Below are 21,895 nucleotides of genomic sequence, written 5' to 3' on the forward strand. Positions count from 1 at the left end.
AGAGACAAGGATGGCATGCTGAGTTCTCCGTTCTTTCCCCGATCTAGCTATTTTCTTTAATATAGCCAGTTTACCTCATTAATATCTTATCAAATAATAAAATAATTTAAAGGATGTTCAAGAAGGAGACTCTGCAAAGGAAAGGGGATCAAAACTTATTTGGAAGACCTGAAGAAGGTAGTACCTCCTCCCAGCAATGAAGAAGAAGCAATGGAGGAAGAAAGCTCTGCCCACAGACACCGACAGACATCTGATATGGAGGTAATTGGAGAATTAATAAAACAACTTTAAAAAAATGAAGACAGAATGGGATAAACATGCTTTGGGAGTAACTAAAGACCTGGCAGGTATGGCTGAGTAAATGAATAAACAATTTAAGGAAATGTCACGGCAAATAGCAGATATAGCTCAGGTTTGCAGCAAAGCTTATGATATGGTTACAAACAACACTTTGGAGATAGGCAAGGCTTAAAAGAGTATTTCTGAAATAAACATTGAGTTGGCAGATTTACAGGATTGTAGCAGGAGAAATAACTTAAGGATCAAAGGAGTGTCATGGAAAACTGGAACAACCAATCTGAGTACTTATCTCATCTCTAAAATTAATGAGCTGAGCTCTGATTTGAAGTTAATGAATAAAGATACTGAATGTGCTCACTGGGTTTACTCTCCTAGGAACACACAGAAATCTAGGGACATTTTGGCCAGATTTGTAAATTCAAATATAAAAGACAAGATTAGAAGAAAATCATGTGAACTGGAGGAGATTAAATGGGATGGTGAGAGAATATTCTTCTTCCAAGAGATCAGTATAGCTACACTGCAGTGAAGAAAGGAATTCCAACCACTGGCAGAAAAACTTATGCAGAATGAAATTCAATACAAATGGGGATTCCCTTTCAAGTTGATTGTTTTTATGTCACAAGGATGAAAAGTTATTTCTACTTTGACTGAGATGCACAACTTGTTGGCCGAGTTCTGTAATAAGGAATGAAGGAAGCAATCATGACTTGTCCTTGGAACTGTGGAAAGCAGGTTCAACTACAAGCTGAAGATTAGAAAAAAATGCTGCATGGAAGTGTGGAGTAAAAGAAATTATATTGACTGTATTACTTTTTTTGAATTTTTAGGTTTAGAGGAAGAAGGAAAAGGAGGGCGTTAAATAAATAAGAGTACAGAATTAAATAAAATAATAATGTAGGTAAAACTATGGCTAAGGAACTATTGTAATTACATTTAGGAGTTTTTTGGCTGGGGAGAAGGAATCTCAGTAGGTCACCACAACCCCCTTAGACCGTGAAGAAATTCTCAGGATTTGGCATTTTATTGGCCCATCTCACTTCTCAATATGGATTATAAGCTGTATACTAAACTGTTAGCTAACTGATTAAAAGTGATTATAGATAAAATTATTCCTATGGACCAATCTGGCTTTATTCCAAACCAAAATATATCTCCCCTATCAGGAAATTATTAAATATTATACAAATTAGTAAAATTAATAAATCTTCATTAGCCATATGTTCTTTAGATATATTTAAAGGGCATTTAAAATTGTACCTGGAAATACAATTTTTAAAACAAATATTAATTTAATTTAAATTTGGGCAGGCTTTTAAGATGATTGAACATATTTATGGACCAACTAAAGCCCAGATAAGACTTAACCGTTATGATTCAGACCCATCATGATTTTAAGAGGTACCAAGCAAGGTTGCCCTTTCTCGCCTTTACTATTTAACCTAGATGTAGAGGTGTTGGCAATAGCACTTCGATCCAATCAGCTTAGTGGGATTAAAATGGGAGATAAGACATATCTTTTAAATCTATTCGCAGATGACATAATCCTGACTCTCTCAAATGCTTCTTATTCAGGTAGCTAGCTATATTAAGGAGGAGCTAGAGGAATTTGCAGAGATGTCAGGACTATCAATTAATTTTCATAAATCACATTTGATGTTTTTTCATAAACCCCCAAAAGCTCAGAAGGAAATTTCCAAAGTTCTAGGGATTCCAACTGTATATAAATCTTTAAAATATTTAGGCATCACTATTACTAAAAATATTAATAATATTTTTACAAATACTATGTACCAACATGGAATAAATTAAACACATAAATGAAAAACTGGGCTTCAAAACATTTCAACATTTTAGGGCAAATTACAGTAGTAAAAATGAAAATTCTTGCATGGCTTAACTTTTTATTTCAATGTCTCCCAGTGGTAATTCCAGAACAGACTTTAAGTCATTGGCAAAACCAAAAACAAACAAACAAAAAATTAGAAAGCTTCTGCTTTCATGCACAAAAACTGAGAGTGAATTTCCTGCCACTGTACTTAGGATGGTGTAGATGTCTTCAAAGGGACTTTGCTTTGTTGGAAGTGCAAATGAAGCACCTCATCAGTGTCACCCAGTGAAGCAAAATGGCACCCCTTCTATCAGGGTTATTTTGCTTAATACAAATGCTTCCATGTAAGCTACTGTGAAATGGAGGTAGATTCATCCTGCTTTGACATACATAAAAAACACCTCATCAAGGAGTTCATTTGCAATCCATGCCTCCCTGCTTGCTTTATCAGAATTATCTGTTCTATTTTGTGTTTTCTCTTTACTGTGAGGCCCTTTTTCTGACTTTACTTCCTATTTCTGACATTTCTTGCAAAGGTCACTAATAGGACCACTATACCCACAGGTAAGATCATCCTTGCTAAACAATGTCCTTTAACATTTTACCATGTTCTGTAACGTTGAAGGTAGTTATGCTTCCCACTTGTTCTAGCAGAAGATTTAACTGGCTTGTTTAAAATTCATTACAGTATTACATATTTAGAAAGGGCATAATGCCTCCACTGGGAGCAACTGTGACAAAATCCCCAGTAGAAACAGGCCATAGCTTACTGAAAGAGGGCACATTTTGGCTACAAAGAATCCCAGGTTCAATCCCGTTAACTCTAACTAGATATGCCTAGCAATAAAATCACATTTTTCTAAGTTATTCTGCTTATAATATAGTTTTCCAGGTCTTCTTGATTTGTTTTTGTGAGTAAGAAAGAGTAGAAATCTAATCTCTTTCAGATATTTTGAATGCCAGTTCCCAGGATCCCTGACAGTTGGCAGTTCAAACTATCTAGTGGACAACAAGCTGTCTACATTTGTATAAATGATGCTGAATTAAATGGTTCAGTGGCCTGACACAGGCACTGGGTTCATAGTTTGAGGTAAGCTATGATAAGCGACAGTACAATTATTCTTGCCATGCACCAAACCAAAACTAACAGTCCACATTATGGTTTACATATGAGATTACAACCAGTATGAAATGTCATAGATGTTAGGAGATTTTTTTTTTAATCAATACGTATGTACTAGGACTGGGTTTTAGGAAAACTTCAACAGTTTGAGAAAAAACACTCGCAAAGCTATTTTGTGAAATACGATGTCCATCTTGCTTCTAAGAGTGATATGGCCATGTCCCTCTCACCACCACAAGCTTTGGTCGGTGCTGCGGAAGACACAGAGCTCTTCTGCTCCAACACTGTTGCCACTGTAGAAACCAATCACCAAAAAATTGGCAAGCACTGCAGTGAAGTAGGATAAGCCATGCCAAAAAGCGTGCATCTCCAACCTCTCCTACATGTTCTCATCAAAGCCCAAGGAGGTTTCTGCCCATGCAGAACCCTTTTGGGGTTTTGACAGATGGCAGATAGAATATAAAGATGATGGTTCAAGGTCATTTGAAGTGTTTTGATGAAGCAAACCACATTATCTCCACAGGGCTGATGTCCCCATCAAGATTGATCTAAGTCAACTCGCACGTGACTGCTCTGCATTATGATTTTTTTCTAGCATTTTATGTTTTCTTGTAGGAATTCTTGCAAGTTCAACAGGCTGCTCAATCTTCTTCTTTTTTCTCCGCCTCTGAATTATTGTTCCTCTCTCAGAAATAATAGCAAGAAACATAAATATTCTGGTAGATATGATACAATCTAATGACCTTTACTTCTTCTTGCTGGGTTTCTCATTAGCTATCTTTCTGTTAACACAGTCAGTGCTATACAAGAACAAGTTTTTGCTCATTTGAGGATAAACAAATGCAGATGAGCAATACAGTGGCAGAGGGAAGTCAAAATGTAATTCAGATGTGACAAAAGCACCTATCTATATGACTTGTTTTTAACTTACACCGCCTTTGCTTTTTTATGTTGGAGACTGCAAATAATCTTGGCATCTTTATAGACCTAGAATTTCTGAAGCCGACTCCCACATTTATAATATTTCTATGAGTAGAAGAACAAAAATGATGAAATGTAGAATTAAGTTTGCCCCAGATTCCCTTGTAGATGCATATATCTCTGTATAGTACAATTATACACTGCTACTTTTATTTTAAAATCCTCTTGCTTGCCACCTTTCTTAAGTACAAGAAATTGGGTCATCCCTTTCACTGAAGCACTTCTGAGGTGTGGGAATTGCATTTCTGAATTTTGGAAAACTAGGTCATTCATACCTGAGGACTGGGACATCTTGTCCATAGGAAGCTGCCTTATAATCAAATAAATGAACTTTCCTGGACAGTGCAACTCCCCCAACCCTGCATGGAACTTAACCTATAAATTGGAGACACTTTAGAATAAGCATGACAACTTTTATCTGAAAATTATATAGTTTGTCACCAAGCAATGTTGTTTCCTTAAAAGATACAGACTTCTTCTGCACAAATGACAGCCCTTTCTCTGGAATCCAGGTCCTTTAATAGCAGGAGATGATGTATGTAATAAAGATTGGATTGATGTTAACTGGGAATAGCATGAAAGGTCATCCAGACCAGGTCTAGAATGAACCCCAGGGAATGAGTTTGTAATGGGAAGAAGGAATAACCTTGAGGAACAGGAGGAAGAGCCGCAACCAAGACAATGATCAGATAAAAAAATAAAGGGAGGGAGGAAGCGCATTTAGACTTGCAAGATTCTGTTACTATAACCTTATACAGTAATAAAAGTAGTATTAGCATGCATGACTTTGGTTTCCTAGGCTGATCTACCTTGAAGCATTGACAGAGTTTGAGGACTTGGATTCAACTCATTTCCTAAAACTTTCCTAGTAGGAAGTTCTGCCTACTTCCATAATTCCTTTCCTACCCTCCCTAGTGCAAGTATGAACTGGTCTGACTGGGCTCTTGTACTTGAACCTGGCAAAGCCTAGCTTCCTTCACCTAGTTCTTGAAAGTGGCAAAAGTAGAACAAGATCCACCATCTTCCACCCTCTTCCTCTCTTTTCTCCATCATCCAATACTAGAAATGCTGGGAATAAGGCAGGAATGAGCAATCTGTGACCTATGACTTATGTACATTCTTGAACTCTTTGTTGCATCACTTCCCTCAAATTACTTCCTAGTCTTATCATTGAATTCTGGCATTATAATTACAAAAAAACAGTGTTGCAATCCCCATACCCTCTCTCAAACTTCAAATCCTGGATTTTCCCTGGGTTTAATTCTGCCTTTTTGCATCATCACCTCCAGCCTTGGTTCCCTCCCCTCCCCCCCACAAACATATGTGGCTGTAGGTTACCAAATGTTTGCTCAATCTTGGTTTAAATATCTAGCAGTATTCAGAACCTTTAAGCCATTCTTCAAACCACCTGCCAGTTTGCATTATGTTCCTAGTCAATCACAAGTAGGCATGATTACAAGAAAGATGTCTAGATTTTTTTAAAATGATACTCTAATGATTCAGGGATAACATTAGGTAATTTGTTATTTATGTTCCATTTCCCCAGAAATAATGTGGGGGTGTATGTTGGGATTTTTTTTTTTTTGCTTATCATCATAGGAAGCAAATGTAAGGAGAAAGAAGTAAAGGCTAATTGTTATTGGAGGGAACGCCAGGAGTTTTTTTGAAGAGCACCACTGTTTGCAGTTCAAGTTCTCTCCATTTAAAATTTGGAGTTCAATCTAGTTTATGGAGAACCAAGATCAGAGAAATGGGTTTCTTTACCATACTTGCAGGGCAACTGCGGTATATACTAAATTTCAAATGATTGCAAGAGAATAACTTTGGCCTTTGAGTGGATGGGGGGGGGCACACTCTGAAAAGTAGTGGGTACAACAAGGGCAAAAACTAAATTTGGAATCAGTTTATTTTGATTTAAGTTTAATTAGAATTAAATTTAAGTTGATGCTGTCCCATTATATATTAATATATTCCCTTTTGTCATCTTAAAACACGTCTAATTTGGTGATTACTTCTGGAGATCTCTAGAGGCTTCATTGAAGGGCTGCTGGGAACCTCTCATATGATTCTGGATCTCACGTTATGCACCTCCAGACTACACATTAGATCTGGCTAGAGATGTCAATATTTCTTCAAACTTCATGAGGCTGTTTTTGCTTGCTCTGAGAGTTGGGCAGGTTCACCACCAATAGCAGTATTATGAATACTGGGATCTTTATTGTGAGGGGAGGGGTCCTTTGAATCAGCATTGACTCCTGAAAACTGCTTGGACTACTCCCTGCAGTTTTCTTGGCAAAATTTCAGAAGAAGCTTGCCATTGCCTTTATCCTAGGGCTGAGAGACAGTGCCTGGCCCAAGCTCACTCAATTGGCTTTGTACCTAAGGCAGGAGTAGAACTCACAGCCTCCTGGTTTCTAACCTGGTGCCTTAACCACTACACCAAATGGGCTCTCCATGAATAGTGGGATATGAAACAGAAAACCTTGAAGCCTATCAGGCTGCAATGCTCTGTCTCCAGCCCCATAACTGATGTCTTTTTGCTTACTGCTGATCCTTAGAATGAAAGCTGTATTGTACCAATAAGTGTGAAGGATAGGAGTGGAAGAAAAGGTCAGGATATTGATGGAGTCAAAATACTGGTGTAGTATAAACAAGTATTTTTAGATGCTATAATTGCAGCAAAGCAGTGTCATTTTTTTCTTGTCGGAGTTTGTGTATCGAATACATCTTGGCTTGTGATAATGATAATGATTGCCACACTTCAATATTTATAGAAACTGATGCTTCCTCTTTGAGACTGGCAAGTGTGTCAAGCACTGTCTCACCTTCACAGATCAAATGTATGGCAAATTGTCATGTGTCACTCTTTATTTAAAAATGTTGAATCCATTCAGATTGTACATTTTGGTTGGTGGCTTCAGGGAAAAAGTTGTTGCCCCTGGGGGTTTGGTTTTGAGATCTTGCAGAAACTTCCTGTTATCTCAGTAGATTTTTTGTGAACCATTAGCCTTCTTCAGTTTGAAAATTCCCAACATGGGAGGCAAATATGATGTTCCTCCCTAGGCCAGGGATCACTTACCCAGAAGAACTGATGTGAAAATACAGTTGTGTCTGAACACAGTTACAATATTGCATGGGATCAGCAACTCTAATAGGGCAAGTTCAAAATATTACAGTGTTCTGTAGCCATGCTCCACTGAATCACAATGTATTTCCATTACTGACCTTCTAAGCAAGCACATGGCATTTGGGGTTTGGCAGAGGCGATTGTAGTGTCTAACCCTTTTCTCCTGCAAGCTTCCAAATTTTGAAAACTTGCAGAGTGCTTTGTGTCTTAATACACAGTGGCACACATTGACCGAGAAAGGAAAAAACCTCTCTGCAGTGGAGAAAAGACAAAGGATACAAATTCATATCCATTTTTCTTAAGTGTTAGTAAATACCTATTCTGACTTAAATAGATAGTCAAGACATCTTGGCTGAGCAGTGAAGATTAAGAGCAGGTAATGTGCTTGCTCAGTCTGCTACCTAGGTTAACAGCCTGATGGAGATAGTTTTAGCATATATCGTCTTTAACATCTGAGATTCTTCTTGTGAAAAAATTCTACAGAAAAAAAATGGTTCTGGGGATTGGGAAGTATTTTCCAAATTTCATAACACCTCTAAGGTGGGTGGATGGCTGCATTTCTGCTTCGCACTGAGATAAGATTGGCCCCCACTGTTCTGGCCTTCTGGATTAAGACCTAGCTCTGCTGACTAGCATGTGGATCCAATGGGGGTTCGCAGCCCTGGAGATGGTTGGTGGCTTGAGCATGCGCTCTCCGTCTTTTAACTTTGTATATTTTTGCAAAGATTTTTATAGCATTCTTTTTACTTGTAAGCCTCCTAGAGTCACTTATACAGTGAAATGGGTAATTTAAAAATTTGATAGATAGATAGATAGATAGATAGATAGATAGATAGATAGATAGATAGATACTTATTTGAAGCATCTGTGTGTTCATACACGTGGGATAAATAGCTCTCTGCATGTCAACACAACCAATGAGTCTCTAATATGCTCTGTCTCCAAGGGTCATTAGAGCAGGTGTACAGTTTCTTTCTGTCTTTCAGGCCTTACTGCCTTAGGTCAGAAGATGTCATCCCATGCTAGATAATGGGGAGTCTGGCTCATTCAGTTCACTCTTTCTTCTCAGTGTCACATAAGCTGTATTGATAGATTAATCTTATATTGTTGTGACTAAACAGCCCTGCAATTTTTTCTACTGTTCAGTCTAATCTGTCTTGACAGCTGTATCATTAGTTTATATTCGTTGTAATCTCATTCACAATATTGGCTTCATTGGAGTTCTGGGTGGGTATTTTTATGCCACCCCAGCATGTTTGCATAAGCTCTGAGCCCATCCTGACAAGCAATTCTCTGTAACAACTGACTTTGCTTCTGGGGCACATGAAAAACTGAATAGTGGTACTGACATTAAGGAGAGATGGCGTATGAGAGAGAGTCATGATGAGAGTGGGAATAAAGACTTTTGTGTGAGAACTCTGCGGAATGTTTATGGATAATTTTTGGGGGTGTTGGGGTATATGGAAAGCGGGACAAATGTATGCCAAAAGACCTCTTCAAGTTGGTATTTTTCTGCATGTGAACAATTTTGTAATCTGTCGCTCTGCTTAATATTGCTTTGGCCTATTTTTTATAAAACTTAGAAGGGCTTACCAATTAGTGATCTTATATCTTAGGTTTATCTGGATTGGTGTTCTCCAGAGCTTTTAGGGCTATAATTCCCAGAATCCCTAATCTGGAGGACATCAATTTGGAGGATGTTAATGTAACTGTTGTGGTGAAGATTTCATATATATATATATATATATATATATATATATATATATATACATACATACATACATACACACACACACACACACACATATACATACACATAAGAAATCTTCACAACAGTTACATTAACATTCTCCAAATTGATGTTATATATATTTTGGAGCTGGAACAACTGAATCACTGGTTTATGTCACACTATATTGTGATTTTATAGATATTCCTCTCAGTAGGTTGATAACATCCCTTCTTATACATTTCACTGGCCAATCAGATGACTTTTATGATCAGTACTTTTGTTGATCTGGGCTCAAATGGTGAGTTTGATGCAGCCAAATTTTCCATGATAGCTTGAGAATTTGCCTGCTAATTTCTTTTTGATTATTTTAGTTGGCAGTCTTACTGTTTAACCATGGTACAGCAGTATATGTTAGGAATGTTAATTGACTTAATGTCTACTTTTTAAGGGTTTTTTAATGAGTTCTTTTTTTGACTGTGCAAACTTATCTATTTTATTTATTGCTTGTATTTTATCTGTGCAATTGATCAGTGACCTTATGAGGAACTGAATTATTTACACAGTGATTTTATATAGAATATGCAGAATAGGGCCAGTGTTTTCATCCATGTTCTGATTATGGTGGGCCTGAAAATACAGGAAGTTGAAAATAGAGATTTTTCTAACTCAGTTGAGTTAAATTTCTGTCTGATCGGTTACATTGATCTGGACTTTTGCCCATGGATTAGTCATTTTCAATGTTTTAATGTGTCACCAACTATGAATTATTTTAGTTATTATGATGGGGAAGGAGGCCACTTGCTTCATTGCAATTGTAACATGCAACAGCCCTGTTCTTAGATCAGAAAACTTGTTTGTAGGTCTTTGGAGAAGGTTTGGCATTAGATCAAAGGAAGATAAGAGATTTGAAGTACAGTGCAGGTGGTGAGATTAGGTGTTTATTGCAAAATTGTACAAATTCTTTGAAAGAAGTGCTTCACAATACATAGGAGTGCACATGAAATCTCTCTTTTTGAATTATTAAAGCAACCATGTCTCTTTCCAGGCTTGTACACCTGGAAAACTTTTACAATATCCATTCCCTATTTCTTTGTTTAGCTTGATAATGATTCCAGAAGGTTTCCAGGATCTTCAAATCAACCAGTCCTTTTGTCTAGCAGTATTAAGGGTTGAACCTGAAGCATTTGTCATGTGAAACATCTCTTTAGGCCTTGAGCAATTGTTCCTCCCTGTGAAGGAAGGTGTTCAAAGTGCTGCTATCTATTTAGAAAGTCTGCCTAACTTTACCCTCAACAGCTAAGAAATAGTCATTCTTTGCAGTGTCTGTCCTAGTTTTCTGGGAGCTGATTCATCACAGAATTAAGATTTTTACCCACTGTCCTTCCTGCCCTTTGCAATGTTGCATGGCCCCATGTTCTAAGGGGGCAGCATGCATTTACTTACAGAACCAGAAGGGTTTAATCTGTTCAAGAAATGCCCAGCAGCTGCAACCCTATTCCCAAAATAGAATAAAAAACACAGTTGGCATTCTGACTGGGGTATGAATCCATATTCTCTTTGCTGTACTTTTCATTATTTATATTGAGTAGATGCTGAAACATTGCCCCCAAAAGGGAGGAGATTTCAATAAATTGATCTAAATATATGGATGCAAATTTAGAAATAATTATGGCATTTTATGGAATTCATCTCATCGTAGAGAGGATGTGAACTGTGGGCTTGCTGAGATTTTTCTCTTCACAAAGGCCTTGAAAGTTGGAATGGAATAAGGGGCATTTCTTGAAATACATGAATTCTTTCAATTAAAAACCAGCAGGTGATGGGACTTATTAGCTATTTCTGTGCTCTTTAGCAATTCATGTTGATATGATGGTGGTGTGCATAATATTCTTGTCCGCACTTAGCCCCTCAGAATGCCTTGTAGCATGAGGCATATACATTCCTAATTTACGTACCTGTGCTTTCTGCTGTCCCTGTTGCTATGAATGTTGCTATGGCATGTTGTTGAGGTTCTCAGAGTTTGTGCAAAGGTGACTGAAATAGTTGCCACAAATACAGATGATTAGAATCATGACTTGGAGGGTGAGTGGAAGACAGAGCTTAATTTCTAAATGACTTGAAGGAGCTGCTAAAATCTACCAGGAAATTGGACTATTGAGAGACTTTCTTCACAAATTTCAGACAGATTTTGGCACGACAAACTATCTGCACAGGCTTGGCAGCTACTCTTTGTTTTAATATAGAGCTGTTGCTCAAATTGAGTCAGTGGTATGAACAAGCATTATGGAAAGAACATCATTGTGGGAATGGAGACATAGCTTAAAAGTAGAGCACCTGTGGCACTGAGCTGCCAGTCAATATAGATATTACTTGGCTAGACAGAGCAATTTCCCTGCTCAGTATAAGCAGCTTTCTATGTTCCTGTGGATACCCAGTTTCAAAGAGCAATGCCAGATGGCAGAGAACCTGTTTTCTTTACAAAAGAACCTGAGCATCTCCAGTTCAAAGGATCAGAGTAGCAGGTGATGGCAAACAGCAGAAAACTGCTGCCAGTCAAAGCAAACGGTCCTGGGCTAGAAGGACAATTCATGTGATTTGGTATTAAGTGGCTTTTCCTATCTATGAGACTATTCTGTTGTATTGTGCTTTGCAAAGTTGATGCAGTTTTGCATTCGGTCTGCTGTATGATGGAGCAAATGACAGTAACTTGCAGGACAGGTAGATGAGACACTTTGCCAGAGCCAAACCCAGTGTCCCTCTTTGCTCCTGTCCTTTCATGGCATGCTTGCTATTTCACTTCACCTCTGATTATCCATGAAGGAAGGCTTGGTCTATGTATACAGCTGGCTATGCCGTTGTGTTTTGGGGAGCTCTTTGTAGAGCAAGTGGCAGCATCTAGCAGACCTTGGCTCTCAAAAAAGGCGAAGGAAGATTGGACCAGGCTATATTTGAATGGAAATCCCAGGGTTGCATCTAGAATGAGAAGGTAATGAGGCATCCCAGAAAAGACAATGACAAACCATTTATTTACTGTTGCCGGGAAAACTAGCTCACCCAAGTCCATCTTGACTTTAACCTCCATATTTGAACCAACATTTTTTGGCTGAACAATAAACTAGGTCTTTCTGTGGCATACCAAGGGCACACACAAAAAGTAGATGGCTCTACTTTTTTTTTTACATGATTTATATTGCGTAATTCACACGATACAATTTTACACGATTGTATTGTGTAATTTACATTAAATTACAAAAAGCGTAATGTAATCTTAATGTAATTAAAAAAGCAGGGCTCTGAAGGGCCATTGATTTTACCCCCTTCAATTAAAACTTCAAGCTTTTCTCCTGGATTATTTATTTTAACTATTTATGGGGGATTTTTAATTGTTGATGGGGTTTCTGATTTTAACGTGAGCCGCCCAGAGCCACCCATTGGGGGGAGATGGGCGGCATACAAATTTAATAATAAATAAATAAATAAATAAATAAATAAATAAATAAATAAAATTTCTGCCAATTTATTCTGCTGGGCATGTAGATTTAGTCTAAGCTGATTTTTTTTTAAGATGGTTCCCAGCTATAAGAATTCATAAATGCTTGAGATTATCCTTTAGAAACATCTAATTTTTTTTAAAAGCTACCATTACTGCTTGATTTTTGACAGAGGAGTCTTCTTAGGAGATGATGGATTATATTCTTTCTTTGAAGGTATTGAGATAAAGTCTGGGGAGACTATCTCTGAACGATACCTTGAGTTCCTACATTGAGCAGGAAGTTGAAATAGGTGACTTCCAAGTTTCCTTTTAAACTGTATAATACTGTTGATTTTGGGCTACTATTGCTATTTTTATTTTAAGAGAATAAATAAAGGAGAATATACATGTGTATCTCTGTCTCTAAAATCCATTTGTATTATATTTTATACAAAGGCAGGATAGAATAACTGGAAGAATGGATTCTCAGCCTGTGTGCATGCAAAAGTAAGAAAAGAAATCTTATCCCCAGAATTTATGCTGAGTGAAGATTTATCTATTAATTCCTGTTAGACCCTCTGTGTCAGAAACAATGTACCGAGAAGGATAAATGACTAGGAAAAGCAACAGGGAAGGAATAATGTCTTCAGGGATAGAGAAGGAGTATTCAACTTTAGGATTCCAAATTTTATTGCAATGCAGTTTTTATGAACCTGGGTGATTTGCCAAGTGCTTGGGAATGATTAGGAAACCCAGGTTTAGGAACAAATTAGTTAAAATGTTATATTTAAATTGGGAGAACTGGGTTCAGGTCTTTAGTACCCAGAAAGCTTATTATTCCCATTGAGGTGGGACACTCATTGGATTAATCTAACTTAATCAAAAAGCAGAAGTAAGGAGAAAGGAGGTATGTGGATAAACTGGACTTGGGTAGTTTGTCTTTCAAAATATTGTGGAAACATGTTGTATGAACCAGCCATCTTGTTGTATGAATATAACAACTGTATTTGGCCAACCTGGTTTATAGTTACAATAATTATGTTGTATGAAGCCAGCTACTAAAGCTTTTGGATGGATGGGACAAAAGGTGTAATAAATATGAATACATATGCATGGTTGCTTGTGACCTTCCTGATTCTGGAGCCATCTAAGTAGTTATGGTTGAAATTACAGGCTATCCTGGAAAGATCCAGATGCCTGATCCAGCTGGAGTCTTTCTGTACTCTCATTGTTGTGGTAATATAGAAAAATGGAAAATTTGAAATAGGAGTTTGAAACAGGGATTGCTGTTTATGCTATCAAGGCCCTGTGTAAGAGGAATAAACCCACCCCGCCCACCCACCTACTGTATCTACTATTAGGAAGGCTTAATAAATAAGGGCTGCTGAAATACTGGGGCATATTTTGAGCCAAGATATTGCAGAATGTTTTGTGTGGGCATGAACTAAATGCTGCAACTTGTTTTGAGACAAATGCATCTATCATCCTGGCACTCCATGATAGCTCAGGGGCACCAGAATCCATTGTATATAGAGGAGGCATGCTGCCACTTAGAAGCAGAGGTTATCAGTGACACTATCTGAATTGCAGTGGGAATCTTTAAAAGGGCATAGAGTCTGGCTTCCCATCTTCCCCTGAGGATATACTTCCCCATCAGCATGCAGAAGATACAGCCAGTAACAAAGGCTGCAGATGTTTATTCCTGCTACAGAAAAGAGATTTGGCTCAGTGGTAAACACTTTGCATGCAAAAGATCCCAGATTTAGACCTAGTATCTCCAGGTACAGAAGGAAAGATCAGTCTCTAAAGCTGTTGAAAACTGTGGTTTGCAAGTGCAGACTACCCATGGGAAAACTATGCCATCCATAAACCTTTCTGGTATTGCTGATTTCTGACCACCTGGGCAAGGACTGATTCAAGCTGAGGTCCAACAGCACCTACTGGTTCCTCAACTCTGACAACAGTGCTAAGTTCTGCATATCAGTGGTCTGACAATGTATGCCAACTTTTTATGGCATATGTGAAAGAAGATATACATGAGGCTGGGAAAAGAAGCTTTCAGGTAACTTCCCTTGGGAATTAATGGAAGTGTGGGAAATCAAGAGGGCTATATAATGCTGGAGAGATGATGGTGCAGCAAATCGTGCAGTAAATGATAGGCTAGCCACACAACCTTGTGACTAATCAAGAACACCATATTCCACCCATCAGATTTCACCAAAATTAGGTTCTCCTTTAGAAAGCGTTCTGAAAGCAAATTCTCTTTGAAGAATGTTAATGGGGACTGTAGAAGAAATGCTCAGATGTCAGCCCTTCAAGGTAGATCAGACCAGGAATCCAATATCATGTAGATATATTTTAATTGTAAATCTATAGTAACAGAATCTTGCATGTCTGAATGTGCTTCCCCCCACCCCATCTCATATTTGTGAGAACTAGGGAGGGTCTTGTCTGAGAACTTTATTCAGGTTACATTCCTGCCCCGCACTCAGTCCTCTTTTATCTGAGCATTGCCTTGGTAGTGACTCTTCCTCCTGTCCCTCAAGGCCATTCCCTCTGTCTTCTACCTTAGGATATTATAGCAGTGTGTCACTAATTAGAAATACTGATTAATTCCATTCAGTTACAGTATCCTATGGCCAGTTTATTAGAACAAAGCTTCCTGGAAAGCTTTGCCTAATGTGGGCAGGTGATTAGGAGTAATATGACTTGACCACTCAGCATATTGCAAAGGCAGACAACTGTGGCCCTAGACCAGATTGCTAAAAGCCCTCTGCAATGGCACCATTTCCCAGCTGGTTGCCTTCTGAGTGTGTTGGGACTACAACTCCCAGAATTCCTTAGCTAGTATGACCAATGGAGATGCAGTCCCATCTCTATCATCTGAAGATCATCAGATTGGGGAAGTCTGGTCTATGTCAAGAGTATTTGTACTTTGTCCAGAGAGGCAGCGAAAAGGGAGTAGCAAGAAGGGTATAAGAGAGGCATGGGAGAGAAAGAGGAAAAAAATGGTATTTGGTGCTTCCCACTGCTGGTTTACATTCCCTTACCAAACAAATTTAACAACAGAAGAACGCTTCCTCACCATCAAGATGGGACTTTCTTTCCTTTTGGAGCTTTCTGGAAATTTGCTTCCTAGTACTGCAGCTGCTGAGGTAATGGGTACTTTCTGCAGGTGGAACAGGTTCTGGATTTTTTTTTTTAAATAAAAATAATCCAGTTATTCCAAGTTTATTCCCAGAAGCGGGTTCAAGGATTAAACATTCGAAAGACTGAAGAAGAATTCTTTGTTCATGTAGATTTGCATTGCAGTTGAACACAGCTGGTAGGTTGGATCGAAAGGATGGCTGGACTCCCACCAATCCATGAAGGGTCTGAGCTTGGAAATGCTACTCCGTATTAACCGAAATGACTAATAAATGCTTGACCTAGCACATGAGGAGCTAGATGGGTTCCTGGCAATTGCAAGCAGCTGACCAAGCTGCCCTTTGGGCTCCAGAGAGCATGAACCCTCCGAGTGAGGTGTGAAACAGTGTTGTCTTTCATTAGTGGAATGAGCTTTCTTTTTTCTTTTTTTCCTTCTGATTTTTTGAATTCCTCAGGCAGTTCCCAGTCTCTGTTCTGTCCTCCTAAAATAACAGACTTTGCAAGTTTGGCAGTTCAGGGAAATGTGGGGGAGGGTTGGGTAGGAGCTTTAGAATTGGCTAGTCTTTTCTTCTCTGCCTTGGCTGTGTTTCTTGTGGTGCCTGCTGTTGCCACGACAACTCTGGATGTGTCTTTTAGTTCAGTGATATCATCAGGCATCCCAACAACTGAGGGACTGTGCTCTAAGGCGACATCAGCTATTGTATGGCTCTCACAGCTCCTGTTCTTCTCACTTGGTTGCTCTTGTCCAGCTCTCATTCTTGGCTTGCTGTTCCTTCTGCTTTCTCTCTGACCTCACAACTTCCCTGCCAAGCATACATGCAACTTCAGAAAGCCCTGAGTAGAAACGCCATGTCAAGTCGAGTTTTGAAGTGCAGAAGTGGCAGTCATATCAGCAAATTGCAGCATGTGACCAACCTTGAACAGGACATGGAGACTTTGTCAAGTGTCCAATAATTTATTTGAAATCACAGAGGACTTGTCGCCTCTACAAAGTAGACCGGACCTAGAAACCACTGTCATGTAGTTCAGTACTACTTTTATTGTAACAGCTATAGTTACAGAATCTTGCAAATCTGAATGTACTTCCCCCTTCCTCCCTTTATCTTTGTGTGAACTAGGGAGGGGCTTGTATGAGTTGTTTTCTTAAATTACTTTCTTAACCTGGGCTCAGGCCCATTGTATCTGACCATTGCCTTGGTAGTGGTTCTTCCTTCTGTCCCCCAAGCCATTCCCTCTTTCCTCTACAGGGCTTGGGATAGGCGCATGGTGGATTTATTATTGCAATTTCTGCCAGGTATTGGAAGATCTTAGTTGCTTCAGACATCACCCAAAATCTGTTGCAAAGGGATTGAAAAACACCTTCCTTCTCCCCATGTCTTATGTTACAGGCAGAGATCAAATTGGTTCCACAGACCAGCTCAAATGTATGTATCTCTAGTTCTGCAAAAGAGAACCAGTTTGATGTAGTGGTTAAAAGCACTGGGCTAGAAACCAGGAGCCTATGAGTCTAATCCTCTTTTAGGTACAAAGCCAGCTGGATGACTTAAGGCCAGTCACTCTTCCTCAGCCCTAAGGAGACAATGGTAAATCACTTTTGAAAAATTTTGCCAAGAAAACTGCAGGGACTTGTGCATGTAACTGTCAGGAGTCAAGACTGGCTCAAAAGTTTGCATGCAGTTTGGCCAAATCAGGTGCCTGCTCTCATAGTTAAGGTAATTACAGTTTTTGACTTGTTTGCAAATTGGGAGGGTGAGGTTGTATAAGATTTGTGATATCATTGTACTAGATGCAAATGGTCAACATGGATACAGGTAGGCACCTTTGGTTAGGATAACACAGTTCCATGAATCTTGGCTGGTGTGTGTGTATCTGTGTGTGTGCTATTCATTCTGTGACTGTGCAGGCCACCAAAAGCAGATTGTATCTTAGGAACCACATGTTGTTTTTATCCAATCATACAGAAAGAAAACACTTGGGTCCTTGCAATAATCTCTGAATTCCTCAACTGCTTATGGCTATATTTTTGAACTATTCAGCATTAGGGTTTCCTAGAGGAAAATTCAAAATGTTTGCTTTTCTCCAAGAATTTGAGATGGGAAATGCTGTTGCAGGTTAAAGCACCATGGGTGTTTGATGGAAATTGAACTTGAACAGTGATGAGTGAAACAGGTTTTTTTAACTATGTCAGATAGGAGATTCATTTATAGGAAATACATTATAGTGATAGTCCAAGTCAGCATCTAGCAATTATTTCCTATCAAGAGGAAAGTCAAAGATTATGTGCTTTGTGTGAGTATGCCTGGGAAGGAAGTGAATTCAGATTAGCAATCTTAGACAAAACAAGGCAGAAGATAGACAAAGAGAGGACACAGAGTAAATCCTTAACTGTTTATCTAAAACCTACTTCCCCTTTATGACTAATAGGTAATGAGATACTGAAGAGTTAGTGCCATTAGATTTGGACCTCCAACAGTCCATTCCTGATATAACCATGTATCATTTTAACCACCTGCATACCTCAGATCTTAGAAATTACATCATTGGGTGAGAGAATTTTGTGACTGCAGCTTAAATTTCTAAGTTAAAGCCAGTATCTTTTTAAAAAAATGATTGATTATGTGTCCTCAAGTTGGTGTTGACTCTTCATGACCTCATGAATAGATTTTTTTCCAGGATGATCTGTCCCCAACCTTCAGGTCTTCCAATAGTGTACCCATTATTAATTGAGTCCATCCACTTTGCTGCCAGTTGTCCTCCTCTTCTCTCTCCTATCATCTTTCCCAGCATTATAGATTTCTCCAGAGAGCTAGGTCTTCACATAATGTCCAAAGTATTCTTAGGAGTTTTCCCCAATACTAACGTTCAGAAGCATCAGTACTCTTTCAATCTTATTTCTTCAAAGTCCAACTTTCATTTCCATACAGTGTCACAGGAAAAACCACTGCCTGCATGATACTGATCTTTCTTTTTAAAAAATAGGATATGTAAAATGAAATCCAGTTTGTGTGGATATGGGGTTTGTTTTCCATGAACAACATGGTTTTTCTGTTTCTGATGAAAAATAGAATGGCATTTTTTGTAGGCATGCTTACATTTTGTGTATATTCTCACCCACCTTTCAAGAAGCTCATGCATCTTTTCCTGTCCTTGCAGTGTCATTTGGGGGGGGGGGGTGTAAGTTAAACCAAATAACTGTTATTTGTCTAAACCAACATGGTGAGTTTTCTGACTAAATGGAGATTTGAGTCTAAGTTTTTTTCTATTTCCTATCCAAAATTCAGTTCACTAAATTGCAGTGGTGCACAAGATACTAAGCTGATAACCAGTCCCATGCCTTAGTGAAGCTGGAAAATGCCAAGATACGATCAAAGTTCAAAAAAGTACTTTAATTTCTTGTGTTTCAGCTGGAATACTTAGCAGGCTCCTTCTACTTTGGGAAAGAAACAGCAAAATACCTGTGCTATATTTAGGATGCATATTGAACACAACTGTTTATGAGTGAAAATGACAAAATACTTTGAAGAGAAATGCTTAGCAAGGAGAACAACAACAAGGCAGATAGATGCCAAGTGCATTGCTGGAATTCCTATCACAGAGGAACTGCTTTCTGGCAGTTCTATTTATTTCCCCCCCTGGAATGCTAGAAGATAATGATTAATTATCTTATATAACATTTAATAGATATGAGACATTGGTCATCAATTAAATTCCATAATAAGGCAATCCTTGGAAATAAATCTACCTGGCTGCACCCATGCTAATAACTTTAGGATAAAACCATAGAGAGAGAAAGAAAAAATAGATTTCATTTCTTATTATGTAGATAAAATTTTCATTTTTTCCAGGTGACCAGGCTGTATTTATTTGGCAGTACAAAGCCTAATTAGAGTAGGCTTAATAAAGAGAAGCCTCTTTTTGGTACTGAAGTTTCCAAGGCAACATTAGCAAATAGTAGGAATCCAAATGTCATCTCTTTGAGTTGCTGTTAGCATCACAAGTTGTAACTGACAGTCCTCTAGATTTGCATACCTACCTCTCGCACATAACAGATAACAAGTATGCTCGTTCCCTGTTCCAGTAGACAGATGGTCTGTAGTGAAGGTGATGAGCATCCCCTCTTTCTGCAGGTCTGCTTAAAGATTCATAAAATATTAACTACCAACATAAACACTGCATTGCAACGGAAGAATCTGAGGGTTTGTTTTGTTTTGTTGGTGATGTTTAGATCGATCTGAATATGCATCTAGGTGATGCATTAAAATAAAGTATTTGATCATTAGATGCCACCAAGAACTTCTAAAGGAAGTTTTAATCAGCCATATCTTTCTCTGCTTCCTTTAAGGAAAACAAAACACAACACAACATCCCAGGAAATTACTGTATATCTGCTAAAGAGCTAGGAATTTAAAACAGTTTATGCCCCACTACCATATATTTGAGATGACCCAGAGAAGAAGTGCACCTACCAACATAGCATGGCTGGAGTCTCTGTCATAGTACTGAGATGCCAAGCTGGTCTGAAACCAGGTCATGAAAAAAACTGCATTCCAAGGAGAATCCAGAAAGACAAATGTCAGATAGTTTGGAGTAGAATTCTGCAAGATATAGTTAGCTTCGCCAGTACAGTTCAGATACTACAATGATTGCCCAAGTTCTATCTTATCTAGCATTCTGATGAAGTGGAATAGCTTCTTCTCTGTTGGGTCTCCAAATCAGCTGCCCTGAAACACTGTCTTCCTGTCTCTTAGAATACAGAGATGATGATGATGATGATGATGATGATGATGATGATGATGATGATAGCAGCCATGTAATACTGGCAAAGTATTATGTGGCTAGTACATAAAAAAACTACCAGGCAAAGCAGATAACACCAAGATATCTGTCAATAGCTAAGAGCAGGAAAGTTGAAGGAAGAGACAGAGGGGCTAATTCTGGCTGCACAAGACCAAGCCTTAAGAACAAATGCATACAAAGCCAGAACTGAGAAAAAGCAACAGACAGCAAATGCCACCTCTGCAAAGAACCTGAAGCAACAGTGGATCACTTAGCTGCTGCAAGAAGATCGCACAGACTGACTACAAACAACTGCATGACAAAGTAGCAACAATGGTGCATTGGAATATCTGCAAGAAATACCACTTGCCTGCAAGCAAGAACTGGTGGGACCACAAAACAGACAAAGTAATAGAAAACGAAGACGCTAAAGTGCTCTGGGACTTTAGAATTCAAACAGACAAGCACCTGCCACACAACACCCCAGATTTAACAATGGTTGATAAGAAAGACAAAAAAGTCTGGGTAGCGAACATGGCAATACCTGGAGACAGCAGAATAAAAGAGAAAGAACTGGGGAAAATCACAAAATACAAAGACCTGCAAATAGAAATAGAATGACCGTGGCAAAAGAAAGCAAAGATAGTACCAATAGCAATAGGCACCTTGGGTGCAATCCCAAAACATCTGGAGCACCATCTGAACACCTTTGGCATTGACAAAATCACCATCGGTCAATTGCAAAAGGCAGCTTTACTTGGAATAGCTCACATCCTGCGACAATACCTTTAACACCATCAAACAACATCTGCCTATCCCAGGTCCTTGGGAAGGACTTGATAGGTGGATAAAAATACCCAATCCAGTCTAAACATCTGGCTGATTGTACAACCAACAATAATAATCCTCCATCACTTTGCTTTCTAAAGCTATCTAAAACCAGGCTTTTCATTACGTTTTGTGGCAATATATCCTTAGTCAGTTTAACTGGATTCCTTTAAGATTATAACTCCCACAGTTTCTAGACAGCATAACCAATGGCTGGCAAATAACTGTAAGAACTCTACTCCAACATTTCTCAAGGAAATCAGATTTGGGAAAGGATTGTGTGAAAAAATGAATGTAATTTTTAATTTCTGTTGATTTCAGATTGTGTATCATTTTTATTACTATTCATCAATTTCTTTAAAAAGTCTCATTTGAATTGAGTCTAATTTCTGGTGATTATATGGACACACAGATAATTTTTTTCGGGGTGGTGGTGGTGGTGGTGGTGATATTATGGAAATGGTTTGCCCTTGCCTTGCTTCACCCACTTTTTTCCTTAAATCCCCAGGCTAGAGTAGTTTTTGGATTTCCTGTTGGTTTCTCATCCATACACTAACCAGGTCCAACCCTGCTTAACT

The 21,895-nt window shown here is 38.6% G+C and overlaps 1 protein-coding gene across 6 annotated transcripts in view; it reads left to right on the forward strand.

Annotated features, from left to right (window-relative positions):
* The window catches only part of NTRK3 (neurotrophic receptor tyrosine kinase 3), a 345,980-nt gene that overhangs the window by 46,358 nt on the left and 277,727 nt on the right, over positions 1–21,895 (forward strand). Inside the window, exon 1 of one of the 6 annotated variants that reach the window (XM_088148675.1) lies at positions 50–261. The exons of the other annotated variants lie outside the window; for them this stretch is intronic. Coding sequence (XP_088004801.1) covers positions 197–261 — 65 coding nt within the window. The 5' untranslated portion in view covers positions 50–196. Of the gene's footprint in view, positions 1–49; positions 262–21,895 lie in introns of those variants that run through there. 6 annotated transcript variants of the gene reach the window in all.

This window comes from Python bivittatus, unplaced genomic scaffold, assembly GCF_059951505.1.
Source record: "Python bivittatus isolate LINGU-HERP-01145 unplaced genomic scaffold, Pbiv_v1 ctg000530_np1212, whole genome shotgun sequence".
In the NCBI taxonomy this organism is placed as follows: Eukaryota; Metazoa; Chordata; class Lepidosauria; order Squamata; family Pythonidae; genus Python; species Python bivittatus.